This window comes from Dendroctonus ponderosae, unplaced genomic scaffold, assembly GCF_020466585.1.
Source record: "Dendroctonus ponderosae isolate FM_Combo_2020 unplaced genomic scaffold, Dpon_F_20191213v2 Dpon_F_20191213_96, whole genome shotgun sequence".
Classification (NCBI taxonomy): domain Eukaryota; kingdom Metazoa; phylum Arthropoda; class Insecta; order Coleoptera; family Curculionidae; genus Dendroctonus; species Dendroctonus ponderosae.
Window position 1 is genome coordinate 37326 of NW_026019182.1, and position 16063 is coordinate 53388.

The 16063-nt window shown below is 40.8% G+C and overlaps 2 protein-coding genes across 5 annotated transcripts; one reads left to right on the top strand and one right to left on the bottom strand.

Annotated features, from left to right (window-relative positions):
• The first annotated feature begins 78 nt into the window (after nucleotides 1-78).
• Nucleotides 79-3681, top strand: LOC109543601 (protein CASC3). 2 transcript variants are annotated; one of them, XM_048670046.1, is made up of 13 exons: nucleotides 79-338; nucleotides 528-684; nucleotides 860-1007; nucleotides 1067-1156; nucleotides 1213-1326; nucleotides 1493-1626; nucleotides 1682-1781; nucleotides 1836-2030; nucleotides 2089-2269; nucleotides 2324-2597; nucleotides 2653-2771; nucleotides 2826-2999; nucleotides 3064-3681. In XM_048670046.1, exons 1-13 carry the CDS (start codon nucleotides 294-296, stop codon nucleotides 3259-3261), a joined length of 1929 nt encoding a protein of 642 aa, XP_048526003.1. In that variant the 5' UTR covers nucleotides 79-293; the 3' UTR covers nucleotides 3262-3681. The 2 variants fall into 2 exon arrangements, with proteins under 2 accessions (XP_048526003.1, XP_019768961.1); XM_019913402.2 differs by having other exon boundaries at nucleotides 80-338; nucleotides 2324-2534.
• On the bottom strand, nucleotides 3537-6868 carry LOC109543602 (inward rectifier potassium channel 2). Of its 3 annotated transcripts, XR_007282349.1 has the most exons (6): nucleotides 6688-6868; nucleotides 6313-6596; nucleotides 6002-6252; nucleotides 5696-5952; nucleotides 5234-5598; nucleotides 4034-5137 (listed from the first exon to the last, which is right to left on the bottom strand). XR_007282349.1 is itself a non-coding variant. In XM_019913403.2 (5 exons), exons 1-5 carry the CDS (start codon nucleotides 6777-6779, stop codon nucleotides 3716-3718), a joined length of 1170 nt encoding a protein of 389 aa, XP_019768962.1. In that variant the 5' UTR covers nucleotides 6780-6867; the 3' UTR covers nucleotides 3537-3715. The 3 variants fall into 3 exon arrangements, 2 of the variants coding, with proteins under 2 accessions (XP_019768962.1, XP_048526004.1); XM_019913403.2 differs by lacking the exons at nucleotides 4034-5137; nucleotides 5234-5598 and adding an exon at nucleotides 3537-4001 and having other exon boundaries at nucleotides 6688-6867; XM_048670047.1 differs by having other exon boundaries at nucleotides 4033-5598.
• Between the last annotated feature and the right edge of the window lie 9195 nt (nucleotides 6869-16063).

Below are 16063 nucleotides of genomic sequence, written 5' to 3' on the forward strand. Positions count from 1 at the left end.
AGTGCTCTCTTGTCTCCCTTTAAGAGGCATTCCGCGAGACGAGAAAGAAGACACTGACTATATAACCTAAGACGTTGACACATGTCACTGCTTAAAGTCCAACGCTACGACTGCTCAGGCCGATTTTCTCTTTGTTCATCAAACGGCAAAAACAGAGACCCGCAAACCTTTCGCAGTGCGTCTCCAACCGTAAGGTTTACAGAGCCGAAAAAAAACAAAGTATCTTCCTCAGATAGATCTGCGAGATAGATTCCCCAAATATTACTGTTTGCATCGTCGGTTAGTTGGTTATAATGGCTGATCAGGATAATGTGGAGAAAACCCCCGATGAGAGCCAGGTAGGTGGCAAAAAATCCCCCCCATACACTGCACATTTTCACAGTAAAAGTGAAAGAGGCACTGATCTGGGTCGCAAGTTCACTAAGTGGAGCACCTTCACCGCTTTTGTGCGTTTTCACCTTGATTTCGTACACGTTGTGTTCGTTTACTGGTGAAATTTGCCTTCAACCCGCACCATGATTTTACAGGAGAGCCCTGCGGTGGCTGAGGCTGCAGTGAAGGAAAAGACTTCGTCTGAGATCTCAGAGTACGACAGCGTGGATAGTTACAGTGACGATGATGAGCAACCTATTGGAAAAGCCCGTTCTAAGGCATCTGGATTGGATTCCCAATCGGAAACAGAAGGTTAGTTGGATAGCAAGCCCCCTCATGGCTCATGGCTCAGTGCCACGTTTATTGATATAAAGGGCACGCTTGCCGCACTTGATGGCCCTTAACTTTATAATGGTTTAGATAAAAACAGCAATTTTCTAATTTTATTAGTCATATGTCGATATTAATTTCCTGTTTAATTGGGCAGACTGTGCGGCTCTTGAACGTGAAGAAGGTGATGGCCAAGAAAGCGTTCCACAGAAGAAGGTGGATGATGATGAGGACAAGAAGAACCCGCAGTACATCCCAAAGCGAGGAACTTTCTATGAACATGACGACCGAACAGCTGAGGACTTGTAAGTTCTAGATTTTTATGTAGGTATAGTTTTCTTATTAACGGTCACTGATATTCCAGAGAGAATCAGGAAGAAGCCGAACCGGAAAAGGTGGACAAAGACGGGAAAAAGAAAATCTGGGACAAAGAGGGAAGATGGGGCCATGATCGGTAAGTTCATCAGGTTTTTTTGTCGAATTTTTAGTCAATTGGTGGCCTTTCTGCAGGTTCAACGATCAAGAGCAGTCGCCTAAGTCGCCTTCCGAATTGATTGCCATCTATGGTTATGATATTCGCAATGAAGAAGGCCCTCCAAAGGCAAGAAGGCGCAGAAGATATGGGTAAGTCCCGTTTTATCAATTTCATTAAGACTCTGTACATATTTGATCTTTTCCATTTTTTGCTTGCTGCAACTCACAGGAAAGTTAGGTACTATATAACTCCAATTTGGATAAATAGAGTGTTTTGTTGAAAGTATTGCAATTGAAAGGTGAATTCTTTGTCTAGCCGCGGCCCGAATAAGTACACTCGAAACTGGGAGGACGAAGACGCCTATGGGAAGCCTGTTCCAGCTCGCCCACCAAAGCCCGCTAAGAAAGAGCGGCCCAGAAACTCTGAGGAGTTTCCTCCTTTAGGAGCCAGTAAGTCATGAGCATCAAACGCGAAGCCCATACTAAGTTTAATGCTTTGTTGCAGACAGCGATCGCGCCCGGCTAAAGTCCCCCTCAGACTCTAATGGCGATAACATCGAAGCTCAGGAAAACAATATGCAAGCTTCAAGAGCGTCAATTGAGAGGTAACTTTTTGCCGTTCCGCAGCCAATCGCAACGCTATAACTTGAAATTTCCAGACAAGACCCGAAGAAAGAGCAAGCAGTGGAGCAAAATCAGCCTCCGGCATCGCACAATCCCAACTCGTCGAGACAAGCGCCAGAACAACGAAACTTGCAGCCGGAACAAGGTTCCGGTAGGTTCAACCAGCCCCAGAAAGTGGGAACTGGGAGAATAATCGCCCCTAAGAAGGAAATCAAGGACTCTGATTACAAGTGAGTGTAACTAGTTTTGATTTTGATGGCATTGACTTACAAGGGCTATTATTAACAGGGGTTTTACGACCAAAACCCGGCAGCAGCGCAGCGTTAGAAGCGAAAATCAAAAAGTGCTTCCCCCAAGGAACCTCAAGAAGGAGAACGAGTACATTCAATCGCAAAACTTCTCCAACAAGAACAGCAATCAAAATCAGATCGCTGAAATGGAACGGGAGATCAGTAGTCTGAATATACAAGTAAGTTGATCGGGAATTTGGGTGATTTTCGGGGTAAAAATTGTGTTTTTTTAGGACGGGGTCTATAAGGGCAAGCGAACCAGCGCGGGCAGCAATAATAACAACAAGCCAAACGCAAACAACCAGAACAGACAGGGGAGCGTTCCGCCCCGTTTACAGAACAGTGAGCCCAAAGGCTCGAAGCGCTACAGCTCATTGAGGCAACGATCGCTCCCCGAAACCAACGCGCCGCCAGTGCCAGCTAATTTCAGCTTCTACCCAAATGGTAAGCACCATCATTTAATTAAGCATGGAGGAGCGGTTACAGATGTACACACTTACCCCTGTGGTAAGCACTAAGGCTTGAATTTTGGTGAGTGTTATTCCAGTGGGTTTTGTTGCAGATTACAATTCGGCGGCCCCGCCCCCAGCAACACAACAACCAATCCTGCCCTCATCTATTCCCCCTGCAGGTTTAGTGCCGCCCCAAGTGCCTGTAAGTGCAGCGCCGCCCTTGCTGCAGGTAAGCCATCCGAATTACATTTGGATGTCGGGGGTTGACCAAACCACATTGCAGGCCCCGTTTCCCGCGGCGGCTGCTTTTGCAGCGCCGGCGCCCCCTCAGGCCTTCCTGCAGGGCCCACCGCCCCCTTTTATCGCAGCACCGCCTGCGCAGCCCCAGCTAGTCAGTTACGTTACGCAGGCACAGCCAGCTTTCGTGCAGGGCTACCAGGGACAGTTTAACGCTGTTGTAAGTGACAATGCTGGTTATTTTTATATAGCCACTTTCTAACTGAGCCAACTGATCAATGTAGACACAGCCAGCTGATTTGTATCAGCCACAGGGAGGCATAACGTACTACTCGGCTGATCAGCAAATCGCACAACGGCCGGTTCCTTTAAGGAGACCTAAAGCGGCCATCCCTATAGTCGCTCCCACGAACTTCAAAGATCAGATTCAAAGGGATGATGTTAGTTGTAGTACTGGTGAAGCGACTCCAGTGAGCGAATGAGATTGGCTTGTCTATGTAGGATTTAGCGGTAGATGATAAGTGTGTTGGAATTTTTTACATTATTTTTTAGTTTTACTGGTTTAATCTCAACCAGATAATTACTGATTCATAGACGAAATTAACTCTCGCACCTATGGAATATTATGTAAGAGAGAATTTATCATTATAATGAAGTTCGGAGTTCATTAAACTAAGTCCGCGCTATTCCTAGCACACTCTGTATCGTGCGCACTTACTTTGAGCTCTTTATAGATTGTTATCGATATGTTATATAATCGACTTTAATTCCTTATTTATTTATGATAGATATTTTCTATAATGTAAAGAATAGATGATAAAACCATATATGGCAATTTTCACGATTTCATGGCAGTTGCAAGGAAAGTTAGTTATAGCGTAATATATAATATTAAGAACCAATGCAGTTTCGCTTTAAAAGAATTGATTGAAACATCTAAGATTTCGAATGTAGCTGATTCAGATTCAATGATTGTCTATCAGGTTTTATTTGTTGTTGCAGTTCCCTGAGGACTCTACCGCTGCAAAGTGGTACTTCTTGCGGAACCGTTTGCTGGAACAGTTTTTTGCTGATCAGATACTCCCGTTTTGGGGCATTGAATTCCAGACACGGGCTAAACTGATATCCCCACATTATTTCTTTGTTCAGATAGGAGATTTGGCTGCGCGTTGATTGTCCGGTTTTCATCGAACTCCCTGATACAACAACAACAATTTCCAATCTGGAATAGAAGAGCGGGCAAAAGTTAGTTCAGTTTTCTTATGATGTTTTTACATGTATACTTTTTTGTTTATTCTTAAGATATGGTGGATGCACTTTTCCCTCAATTATCGAAAAATTGGCTCAAGTAAATGTATCCATCATAAGCACGGCGTCATTATGCGCGGTTTGAATGAAACCATCTTCAGACTCTAGTATCTGCTAAAGATGGTAAGACTTAAAAGAATTGAATTGGATATTTAAAAGGAAGGATGCATTTGACTAGAAACATTAATTTTTTAACCCACGTTTTCGACGCTGAAAAAAATCAGGATTATGGGCTATTTTTATGAATCTTTTGTTCTTGTGAGACCCAGATACTTTCTATAAATGATGCGAACTTTATCTTCCATTTTCAGAGCCACGTTTACCACGCTGGCAAAAATCAGGATTATGGGCGATTTGTATCAAACTTTTCTCATCGGAAGACTCAGATCGTTTCTATAGGCGGTGCTAATTTCATATTCCTACTTCCTGTAGTCTGGTCGATGCAATTTTTTAAGAGATAGAGTGCATTTGTGGATAAACGTCCATTTTCAGAGCCACGTTTACCACTCCGGCAAAATTCAGGATTATGGGCGATTTGTATGAAACTTTTCTCATCGGAAGACTCAGATCGTTTCTATAGGCGGTGCTAATTTTATATTCCTACCTCCTGTAGTCTGGTCGATGCACATTTTTAACAGATAGGGTGCATTTGTGGAAAAACTTCCATTTGCAGAACCACGTTTACCACGTTGGCAAAAATCAGGATTATGGGCTATTTGTATGAAACTTTCGTCATCGTAAGACTCAGATCGTTTCTATAAACGGTGCTAATTTCGTATTCCTACCTCCTGTAGTCTGGTCGATGCAAATTTTTAACAGAGATGGTGCGTTTGTGTAAAAACGTCCATTTTGATAGCCACGTTCAGTACGCTGGCAAAAATTAGGATTATGGGCCATTTTTATGAAACTTTTGTCACCGTAAGGCTGAGGTATTTTCTATAGATGGTGCAAATTTCATTATTCTACCTTCTTTAGTCTGGTCGAAACAAATCTTTAAAAGTTAGGGCGCATCGTTTTTAAACATCCATTTTCAGACCCACGTTTACAACGCTGAAAAAAATCAGCATTAGGGGTGATTTTAATGCATCTTTTGTCATCGTAAGGCTCAGATCCTTTCTATAGATTGTACTAATTTCATATTTTTACCTCCTGTAGTCTGGTCGATCCAAATTTTTAACAGACGGTGCATTTGTGTAAAAACGTCCATTTTCATAGCCACGTTTAGTGCGCTTCATCAATCAGAATTATGGACGATTTCTATGAAACTTTTGTCACCGTAAGGCGCAGATATTTCCGATAGATGGTGCAAATTTTAATATTCTACCTCCTTCCTAGCCTGGTCGAAACAATTTTTTTAAGGAGAATTAAAGAAAAAGCATCCTTTTGTTCCACGTTTACGGCGCTGGCAAAAATCAGGATTATGGGCAATATCGATGAAATTGTCAGCCTCTTTAGAGTCAAGTGTGTTCTGTAGATGCCGATGGCGAAAAATTTCACATCGCTACTTGCGTCTAAAAATGTCCATTTTGAGACCGATACCTACCAGGCCAAAATAAATCGGGGGAAGCAAGCATCAGCAATTGCTAAAGCAGCTAAAATAGTTATTACCTTGTAGTCATCAGTTCCTTAGCAGAAATGTCCCACAAAGGGCTTTCAGGGCCTATTTCATGAATGACATCCACCGGCCAGAAAAGCATGCCAAATGGTTTGATCGCCAGTTCAACCATATAGTTTGGAATCAGTTCGCCTTCCAACATCATGCGGTCTTTTATCAGATACATGCACACATTAGTGTTGATCCCATGCCTTCCTTCCTTGTCGTTCACCCGCACTATCAAGCAAAGGTGCCCATCTCGAAGGGAAACCTAAAAACTCATCATTTCACTCTCGAAGTTCCAGCCCCCATTCGCTTACTATGGCTTTTTTGGTGAACATGTGCCCATGCACGTTCCTCTCTTTGGGCTTGTTCAACTTAGCGTACACTACTGATATGAAAGCCCCATCAATAAAAATCGTCGTGATTGTGCTAAAGGCCAAAACAACAAAGTACAGTTCGCAATTTTCACTTGGACGCACATAACCGTAACCGATCGTTGTGATGGTTTCAATCCCCAACATGAAGAAGTGCCGCATGTTGCTGATTCCCACCATGCAGGAGAGTTTTCCTGTAAAAGTCCATTAAGAGCATATTCAAGATCCTGCGCCGCCTTTTTTCTTGGTAAAACCTTCTTCGTTATCAAAGTCTCCACTAAACCATGAGTCGAAGTAGAATAGCAAGGCGCAGCTAATGTAAGCGACAACATTAACAGCAGCTACAGTTAACAGCAACCATCGCCACTGCATGTTAATCAGCGTATTCCACAAATCTTTCGCATATTGGGCGGATTTCTGGGGAATTTTCTTGAAATATACCAATAGTCGACCACTTTTGCATACCACTCGGGCGTCTCGTTTATACTGGCTGCGATTTAGGGGCGTGTTTCGTCTGAGAAAGTCATTTCGACTCGCACTACAAATGCAATAATCCAACCTTAGCCTGTGGACTATTTGAGGAACGGCCTGCTGATGCTCGGATTTTTTTCAAGTTCTTTCTTTCCTACCTTGTGCTGCGTTTCAAAATGACCGGAAAATTCACTTGATCGTTCTGTTCGGCGTCTAGAAACTTCAAAAGATCGTTATGTTCGGTCGACATTTTCTGGCCGCTTTTTGGGTTTGGTACAGCATTGTAAAGGTGAAACGAACGATATCAGATAATGCGAACAATACATCCAACTTATTTGCTTATGTTATTAATAAGACTCGTTTTAGCTGGGAATTTCAAATGTTGTTAAACCACTTGATGTATTTATGGAAATGTTATTGCTCTTTCGTTATTATGGAACGATCAGTACAGACCTTTTCAGCTAAACTGCGCTCTTTTCTTTAAAAATTTATATCTTGGAAACCAATTTCAGTGCTTCTTCCAAATTTAACCCGTGTTGAGCAAACACTAGGCTCTTCCGATGTGGAGAGTTTCATAAACATCGGACAAAGTCCTGATTTTTGCCAGCTTCGTAAATGGGGGTCTCTAAACGGATGAGTGCTCAAATGGGTTCTCTGTGTCAAAAATGTGCTTCTTTCAAGCCAGTGGCAATCCAAAATTATCCTCAGCTGTAGAAGATAGATGAGTCTCACGATGCTGAAAGTTTCATAGAAATTCCCAATAACAGCAATGTTTTCCAGCTTTGTAAATGTGAGTCTCAAAATTGACATTTTTATTCAAATGTGCCCTCCTTCTAAAAAAATTATTCTTTCAAAATAAAGCATGGGCCGTTGTGAAATTCGAACCATCAATAGAAGAGACTTGGGGTCTAAAACTGTTAAAATAATCATAGAAATTGCAAATAATCGGAATTTTTTTCAGATTTTTAAATGTGGGTCTCAAATGGATGTCTTTATTCAAATGTGCACTTTTCTTTAAAAAATTGATTGAACTGAAGCATGCGCCGACCTGAAATTAGCACCATCTATATGAGACACTATAATCTGAGGACACAGAAAGTTTCATAGAAATCGCAGTTAATCGGAATTTTTTCCAGCTTCGTAAATGTGGGCCTCAAAATAATTTTTCCTATTCAAATGTGTTCTCTATTTAAAAAAAAAAGGTTTTTCCAAACTTAAGCATGAGCCGATTGGAAGTTTGCACCATCTATAAAGAAACTTGAATGTGAATGTGAAAGTCACTCAGAAATTGCATTTATTGGGAATTTTTCCAGCTTCGTAAATGTGGGCCACAAAATTAAAATTCTTATTCAAATGTGCTCCCTATTAAAAAAATGAATTCTTTCAAACTAAAGCAAGTGGCGATGTGAAGTTTTCACCATCTATAGAAGAGACGTGAACCTGAAGACACCGAACGTTTCATAGGAATGCCAAATAATTGGTATTTTACTCAGCTTTGTAAATGTGGGTCTCAAGATGGACGTTTTTATTCGAAAGTGCCCCTCTGTTTAAAAAATCGATTCTTGCATACTGCAGAATGAGGCGATCCGGAATTCGCACCACCCATAGAAAACACTTGGTTTTGAAGATACGGAAAGTTTCGTAGCAATTCTTCATAATCGGAATTTTTTGAATGTGGGTCTCAAAATGAAACTTTTTCACTCAAATGTGCAATTCTTGAAACAAAATTCTTTTTCAAAACTGAATTAACAGACTATGTGAAATTCGCAACATCTGTAGAAGACACCTTAATTTGAAGACGCATAAAGTTTCACGGAAATCGTACTTAATCGGATTTTTTCCCAGCTCCGCAAATGTAGGCCTCAAAATAGAAGTTTTTAATCAAATGTGCTCTATTGCCTACAAAATTGATTCTTGTAAACTGAAGAAAGGGACGATGTAGAATTCGCACCATCTAGAGAACCCACTTGAATCTGAAGATATCAAAAGTTCCATTCTGAGATCCACATTTAAAACGATAGAAAAAATTGCGAGTGTGCGAAATGGCAACGAAACTTTCCCCATCTTCAGATTCAAGTCTTTTCTATAGAAAATGCGAATTCCACATCGCCCCTTTTCTTCCGATATCCAGACTCAATTTTTTCAACAAGGGAGCACATTTGAATAAACACGTCCATTTTGAGACCCACATTTAAAACGCTAGAAAAAATTTGGATTATGTCAATTTGCTGCGAAACTTTTGTTATCTTCAGATTCAAGTGTCTTTTCTATCGTTTTAAATGTGGGTCTCAGAATGGAACGTTTTCATTCAAATGGGCTCCCTGGTTTAAAAAATTGATTCTTCAGAACTGAAGAAAGGGGCGATGTGGAATTCGCACCATCTAGAGAAGACACTTGAATCTGAAGATAACAAAAGTTTCGCAGAAATTTGACATAATCCGAATTTTTTCTAGAGTTTTAAATGTGGGTCTCAAGATAGACGTGTTTATTCAAATGTGCTCCCTTGTTTAAAAATTGATTCTGGATATCGGAAGGAAAGGGGCGATGTGGAATTCGCATTTTCGATAGAAAAGACTTGAATCTGGAGATGGGAAAAGTTTCGTTGCCATTTCACACACTGGCAATTTTTGCTATCGTTTTAAATGTGGGTCTCAGAATGGAACGTTTTCTTTCAAATGTGCTCCCTGGTTAAAAAAATTGATTCTTCAAAACTGAATAAAGGGGCCATGTGAAATTCGCACCATCTAGAGAAGACACTTGAATCTGAAGATAACAAAAGTTTCGCAGCAATTTGACATAATCCGAATTTTTTCTAGCGTTTTAAATGTGGGTCTCAAGATAGACGTGTTTATTCAAATGTGCTCCCTTGCTTAAAAATTGATTCTGGATATCGGAAGGAAAGGGGCGATGTGAAATTCGCACTTTCTATAGAAAAGACTTGAATTTGAAGATGGGAAAAGTTTCGTTGCCATTTCACAAACTCGCAATTTTTTTTAACGGTTTAAATGTGGGTCTCAAAATTGAAGTTTTTATCCAATTGCGCACTCTGGCTTAAAAAATTGATTCTTCAAAACAGAAGAAAAGGGGCGATGTGGCCTTCGCCCCATCTATAGAAGACACCTGACTCTGAAGATGCTGCCAGTTTCATTAAAATCTCCCTGAATCTTGCGATTTGCCAGCTTAGTAAATACGGGACTCAAAAATCTTAACATTATCAATAACGTGCCTTCCCGTCTTTCACAATTCGGTACTTTCAAAGTAAAACAAAAAGAAAATTGCAGTTTTCACCTTTTTTAGCAAACACTTGACTCTAAGCAACAAGAAAAAGTCCCTTATATCCGCAGCTTTTGCCCAAAAAGGGAATGAACGGAGAGAAAAAACCGAAACCAACCAATTTCCTTTTTATATAAAAAACTTTTTCTACCAAAAAGCAAGTGCAAAAAGTTAATTTTTGCAATGAACAAACATAGACTAGTCAAGTTATGAAACTAAGTAGGCCGCGGCCGTCACAGCCGCCTTTGCATTAGTGGTTTCTACCAGATCAGAGATCAGTCTTCTGCCTTCTGCCGACCGCCACTTGTTAAGTACCGAGGACGATTTGATGTTGTCGTTGATTCGCGTCTTCTACATCCTTCTACGGTTTAGAGGTAGAATGCGCTGATTTTGTGACACCAGTTCCAAAAGCCGATTTTATTTTATCCGGCGATTGTTCGCAGTGGTGAATTGATTTGCATGAAATTAATCGAAACCGGTAAGTTCCAAGTAAACAAACTTTGAATTTGAACTGTCTTGAAGGAATGCTGTTCTGGTGTGTTTAGGTAAGAGCGAAATTGCCGGGCTTCTAGTTTTTATCGTCGCATCTTCAACAGTCAAATGTCCGCTAAACTCGATGCTTGTCTGAACTATTATTTGCCTTCTGATCAAGAGATTATCCTAGAGAGTGCTGAGGTTCCATTAAGCGAAACAACCACGAATCCCATAAAGTAAAAAAAAAGAGTTGTAAACCAAGTGTCCCAGACTCTTTTTTCGAAACAAAAATTCCGTTTTCGGCGATGGACAAATTATAGTATTTCAGCTCAATCGTACTTTGAACTTGTGTGGTCGAAAAACCATTTTCTGATCCCCCCGAAAGGCTTTTTCCAGTGTAGCCACAGACAAGCGCCTATCGAAGAGAGGCAGGCCAAGCTTTTCTGTTCTTATCACAAAGTGTTTCTGCAAAACTGGCAATCATTTTTATACAGGAGAGGGAAACTGTTTGCAAAAAATGCACTTAAAGTGTGGGCTTTTCCGTCATCATCGCAAAATTCACAGTTAAAAGTGTAATTCGAAGAAACCAGCTGCTGAACTATCGGTGGCCGGTCCATGTAAGGTAATATGAGCATTAGCCGATAAAATATGTTGTTACCTCTTTCATTTTTTCTGTTATTTGAATAAAACCCACGAAAACGAGTTTCAAGTTGGTCGTCGACAATCTAATTATTTCGCGTCGTAATATATACGGTACTTTTCGATTGGTTATTGCAAAAACGTGTTTAGTGTGAATTTCAATTTCTTGCCATGGCAAAACCGTGCCGAACAAATTTTCAACGCCATAGAATATCAAATGAATGGCGAATACATTATACGTTATAGTCCAACATATTTACCGGAATCCTTTATTCCAGCTGAAAACGCTCACTTTCCAAATCTGCTTAAAATGCCTGCTATTTGAATGCTAAATTTCGAAATTTTGCAACATTGAATATATTTTCGAAAACTTCTTTCAGCCACTACAACCAACACAGTGCAAGTGTTGTAAGTGAGTCAATGGCAAATATGTGCTTGGCCGGTTCAAACAATTATTTTGGCCAAACTAATCACGCTACGCCATTCGCAGTGGCCGCATTGGAAAGGGCAAAGTTTTCTTTATACACCCACAGAGTTTCGAATTTGGGCCATTACCAGGTTTTTTGCTACCGATTGTTCAGCCGATTCTCTTGTTTCGCCTAACTTCTCCTGAACCTCGCTGCCAATTAATTGTCATCAAACCAGTGCCATTTTCTCTCTTGGGCACAAGAAGTTTCGAATCCGGGCCATCCTCAGGGGTCCCGGCTAGGAACTTTCAAAGCACACTGAGTCAAACGCGTTTTTTACCTCAGGGGTTTTAACAGATAATATCTACCAAACCACTCAACAAATACAATAAAAAATTATCGCATCTGGAAGAACGAGGTTTTCTCTATGACTTGACAGAGTTTTGCATCAAGAATTTTTCAATCAGCACCCCTGTTCTGGTCAATTTTTCCAGTCAAATTTCGTCAATGAATTACCGTTAAGTTTGTGAAAGCAGGCCATTGCTGATCACCTCGTTGGAAAGACAGCAATTTTATGTCCCAACTGCAAAAAGTGCTCTTTCAAACCCTCATCAGGGTTTTGGTCAGGAACTTTTCAAACTCATTGAGGCAAACGCGTTTTATTGCCTGCCGCGTTTTAACAATTTATTTACGCCCAAATATCCAAAGTTGGCCATTAGCAATTGCCCTGCTGAAAACAGCAAAGTTGTCTGTGTATGCGCAGAAAGTTTCGAATCCAGGTCATCATCAGGTTGTTTTCCACCACTTGTTCATTCACACCCTTTCTATCGGAATATCTTTTGACATTTTGGCATTAAATCTCGACCAAATTAGTGAATTTTTGCCCATCAAACCATTGTTAAGAGCAACTTTTCCTCTTTTAGGGCCGAAAGTTGCGAATAGAGGCCATCGGCCAGGAACTTTGCAAGCCTATTGATCCATCAGCGTTTCATCAATTAATTTGCCCCAAATCGTCCAAGATTCACTACTGGCAATTGCCAATTTAGAAAGAGCATACTTTCCCCAACACGTGCAGGTAGTTTCGAACCTAGGGCATCCTCAGGCAGGCTGGCAGGGATATTTTAGACAACACTATTGGGCCATTTTGGCACCAAGTTTTGCCAACTAAAAGCCCCCAAACTAGTAAAGATAAACCATTGTCGTTGTATTTCCTCTAAGGTAGATAAAGTCTCGAATCCAGTCCATCATCAGGGTTTCGTCCGGATATTTTCAAAGCCCAGTCAGCCAAAGGCGCTTTAATTTGCGCTAATCCTCTCAAGATCTGCCATTGATAATTACCGTGATGGAAACAGCAAGCTCTTCCCCATATTCCTGGAGAGTTTCGAATGTGGGGCATCATCAGGAGTTTTTCCATGAATTTTTGCATCAGGCTTGATCATATTTTGGGCTGTTTGCGCCTGGGCTCCGACCCTTTGTTTCACAAAGTTTGTTAATTAATTGCGGCCAAACTAATCAAGCTACGCGTTTGCTGATCTTGAACTGTGTTAAGGGCAGCAAGTATTTCACTACAAAGACATAACGTGTAAAATACAGGTCATCATCAGGGTCTCGGCAACGAATTTTTATTTCAAAGCCCATTGAGTCAAACGACAACTTTGATCCGGCGGGTTTTTACAATTAATTTACGCCAAACTATTCGCGAAGTGCTACTGGCAATTGCCACCTTGGAAAGTGAAGTTTCTTCTTGAAGCCCGGAAAGTTTGGAATCCAAGCCATCATCAGGCTGTGGCGGATTGTCCAATCAAGACCCAAGAGTCAGTCAATTTTAGCGGTAGGTTTTGTCAATTAATTGCCGCCAAATTGGTCAAAATACGGAATTACCGATGGGGATGTTGGAAAGAGTGTAGTTTTTGCCCTCGGAAGCAAAGCGGTTGGAATCTAGATCATCGCCAGGGTTTCGCCCAGGAATTTTTTAAAAAGCGCTGAGTCCATTAATTCGCCCTCAACAATTCAAGATATTCAACCACACTGTTGGCAATTTGCACGTTGGACAGAGCGAAGGTTTTTTTTGAAGCCCAGAAAGTATGGAAGCCAGGCCATCATCAGGCTGAATGTCACAAATTGTGCATTCGATTCAACTTGCATTGTTTGGGTACTTTTTTCTGGAACGTTTGTCAATTAATTGCCACCCAACTCGCCATACCATGCAATGGTTGGTCATTCCGTTGGAAAGAGAAAAGAGTATATCTCTGTTTAGCAGTTAAAGTTTCGAAACTGGGGCATCATCAGGGTTTTGGCTAATAACTTTCAAACACCCAACGTTTTATTAACAAATTATTTTGCGGCAAACCATTCAAGATGCACAATTCCAGACCGACGGCTTTTCTGCTTTAATTTGCAAACATTTCCTGCAAGTGCTCTCGTTCCCTCACTTGATCTCGAGTAGTCATCGAACGGCTAAAGTGTTATTAAACATTGTCGATACCGGAAAACGAAAACGAAATCTTTCAGAATGAACAAGACAGGTGATTTTTTGCGTTTGCAAGCAGAGGTCCGATCGTTATGGAACCTAAACGACCTTAACATGGGGCGACGTGAATGAATTTGTGAAAGTCGAAGTCGTCCTTTATTCGGCCGGGTTCCAAATATGGCGTTAAGCGTTAAGAGATGGTGGTTTTGTAACAATTATCGTAATTTTGTCCGATCAGTGGTGGGTCGCTTCGTAATAAAAGTGTCTTATTAAAATCAATTTAATAGCATATAATAATGAACGAGATGCTTGCATATGCTGGTTGCATCGCAGATAAATGCACGGCCGTTTATTTAAAGACTTGATTCGATCTGCTAGGGCCCTGAATAAAATTATCGTCTAATCAGAAAGCGAAATTGTGGGCTCATTTTCTCACCTGAGGAATTTCAGATTAAAAATGAAGATGCCGTGGCAGGAGGCGGTTAATGGAACTCACAATTAGAACATATTCAGATCGTCCAAGACGAATCGCTCAACGCTGGCAAATGGTGCGGTTGGTCCCATAATTTCCATTAGGTGCGTTGAAAAGTTCGAGGAATCGTTCGAAGCCGGCCATAATCGACTGCTTTGAAATAGGAAGCACACAGCTATCATTTTATAACGATTAACTATTATTCATATCATTACACTGCATCGGCATTTAGTTAACACCTCTGCGTTCGAACTGTTGCCTTGGGCACCGACTCATTTACGATTTAGAAAGGCGGATAATTTCATACTTTGCCGCTGAAACATTTTCATTTCAAACGTTTTGTCATGAGTAGCTTTCGTCCTGTTCGCTTTCATATGCAGCCCCAGTTCTCCTCTACAAGGTGATGCAAAAATCAACCATTTCTGAGCTTGTTTCTCGAGGATATCAGCTCTTGAAGATGCAGATGCAGATTGGTCAGACTATTGGCATTGATATCAAACAAAAAGCGCCTTTACGCACAAAAACCGACGTCCAGGGCCATTTGCCACAATCGATTGCATTTGAGGCTGCAAAGGAAATTTCAACAATTCCGACATAACAGCAGATTTTTCCAGACAGCCAACATGGGACAGAACAAGCGACAGCCCAAATTTGACTCAAATCGCCCTATCGACTGACTGCTTGCAACCGTTGAAATCTTAAGCTACGATAAAATATTCAAAATTCCCGCACTCCCACAMAGAAAAAATCATAATTCCCAAATCGRCAGGTGATTYGAGATCAAATTTCTACACCMACTGAACACTAGCTACAGAAACCTACAGACCGACTTTGACTCAAATGGGAGCTGCGAATGATTTTTTACAATCGTCAATCGTACCGCAAAAAATCCTCCTGAGCCGGATCAAGTGGCTGATTGCAATTTCTGCGCAATTAAAACAGCAACTACAAGAATACACGAYAGGAGTTTGACTTCGACTGACTGAAAAAATCAGATGTTTGAGGCTGCCAAGAAAACCTTAAAAGTATTTGCGCTAAAAAAAAATCGCAACTCCTAAATCACCATGCGTAACTGGTTCAAACTTCGAAACAGTATAAATACTAGATATACCAACTTAGAGATCCAGTTTCACTCGAATCGGCTGCTTAGCTGATTTTTCTCAGCGTTTTATATCTGAGGCTGCCACCAAAATCTTTCTGCATTTGTTTTATCTGAGGAGGCAAGAAACCGCTTTAAAATTCCTACATAACTAAAATTAAAAGCCCATAACTCCTAAACCAGTACGCGTTGCGAGTTCAAATTCGGCCACAGTCTGAACATAGGAGAGCTCAACCTACAGCCCGACGGTAAATCACCTAACAGCCTCGATTGATTTCTAGCAATCGTTCATATCAGAAACTGCAGGCAAAATCATAAAAATCCCAAGCCTACCAAGAAAAATTCATAACTCCCAAACCAGCAGGCGTATCCAGTTTCAATTTCTGCGGTTACTAAACACTAGATACAGCAGCCTACAGACCGACTTTGACTAAACACACTCCGGGATGAGTTTTCACAATCACAATGAGGGTGCAACACAAATCTAAAAAATCTTTTAAAACCGCAAATAAAAATTTAAAGCTCGCAAACTCACTCAAGCAGCTCGCTGAAATTTCTTCATATTAAGAACACTAACTACAGGAGCAAACAGTACTGTCGACTGATTAAAAAACATTATATTTGAAATTGGCACGAAAATCCTTAAAAAAATTAATGCTTATAAAAGAACTCTTAAATCATTGCGAGCAGCTAACTCAAA

Coding starts and splice junctions, on each gene's coding strand:
- LOC109543601 (XM_048670046.1), top strand. CDS start 294: ATGGCTGATCAGGATAATGTGGAGAAAACCCCCGATGAGAGCCAG. Junction 1,157..1,212: donor GGAAGATGGGGCCATGATCG/GTAAGTTCATCA, acceptor GCCTTTCTGCAG/GTTCAACGATCAAGAGCAGT. Junction 1,782..1,835: donor TCAAGAGCGTCAATTGAGAG/GTAACTTTTTGC, acceptor TGAAATTTCCAG/ACAAGACCCGAAGAAAGAGC.
- LOC109543602 (XM_019913403.2), bottom strand. CDS start 6,779: ATGTCGACCGAACATAACGATCTTTTGAAGTTTCTAGACGCCGAACAG. Junction 6,597..6,687: donor ATTTTGAAACGCAGCACAAG/GTAGGAAAGAAA, acceptor TTGCATTTGTAG/TGCGAGTCGAAATGACTTTC. Junction 5,953..6,001: donor TGTTCACCAAAAAAGCCATA/GTAAGCGAATGG, acceptor ATGAGTTTTTAG/GTTTCCCTTCGAGATGGGCA.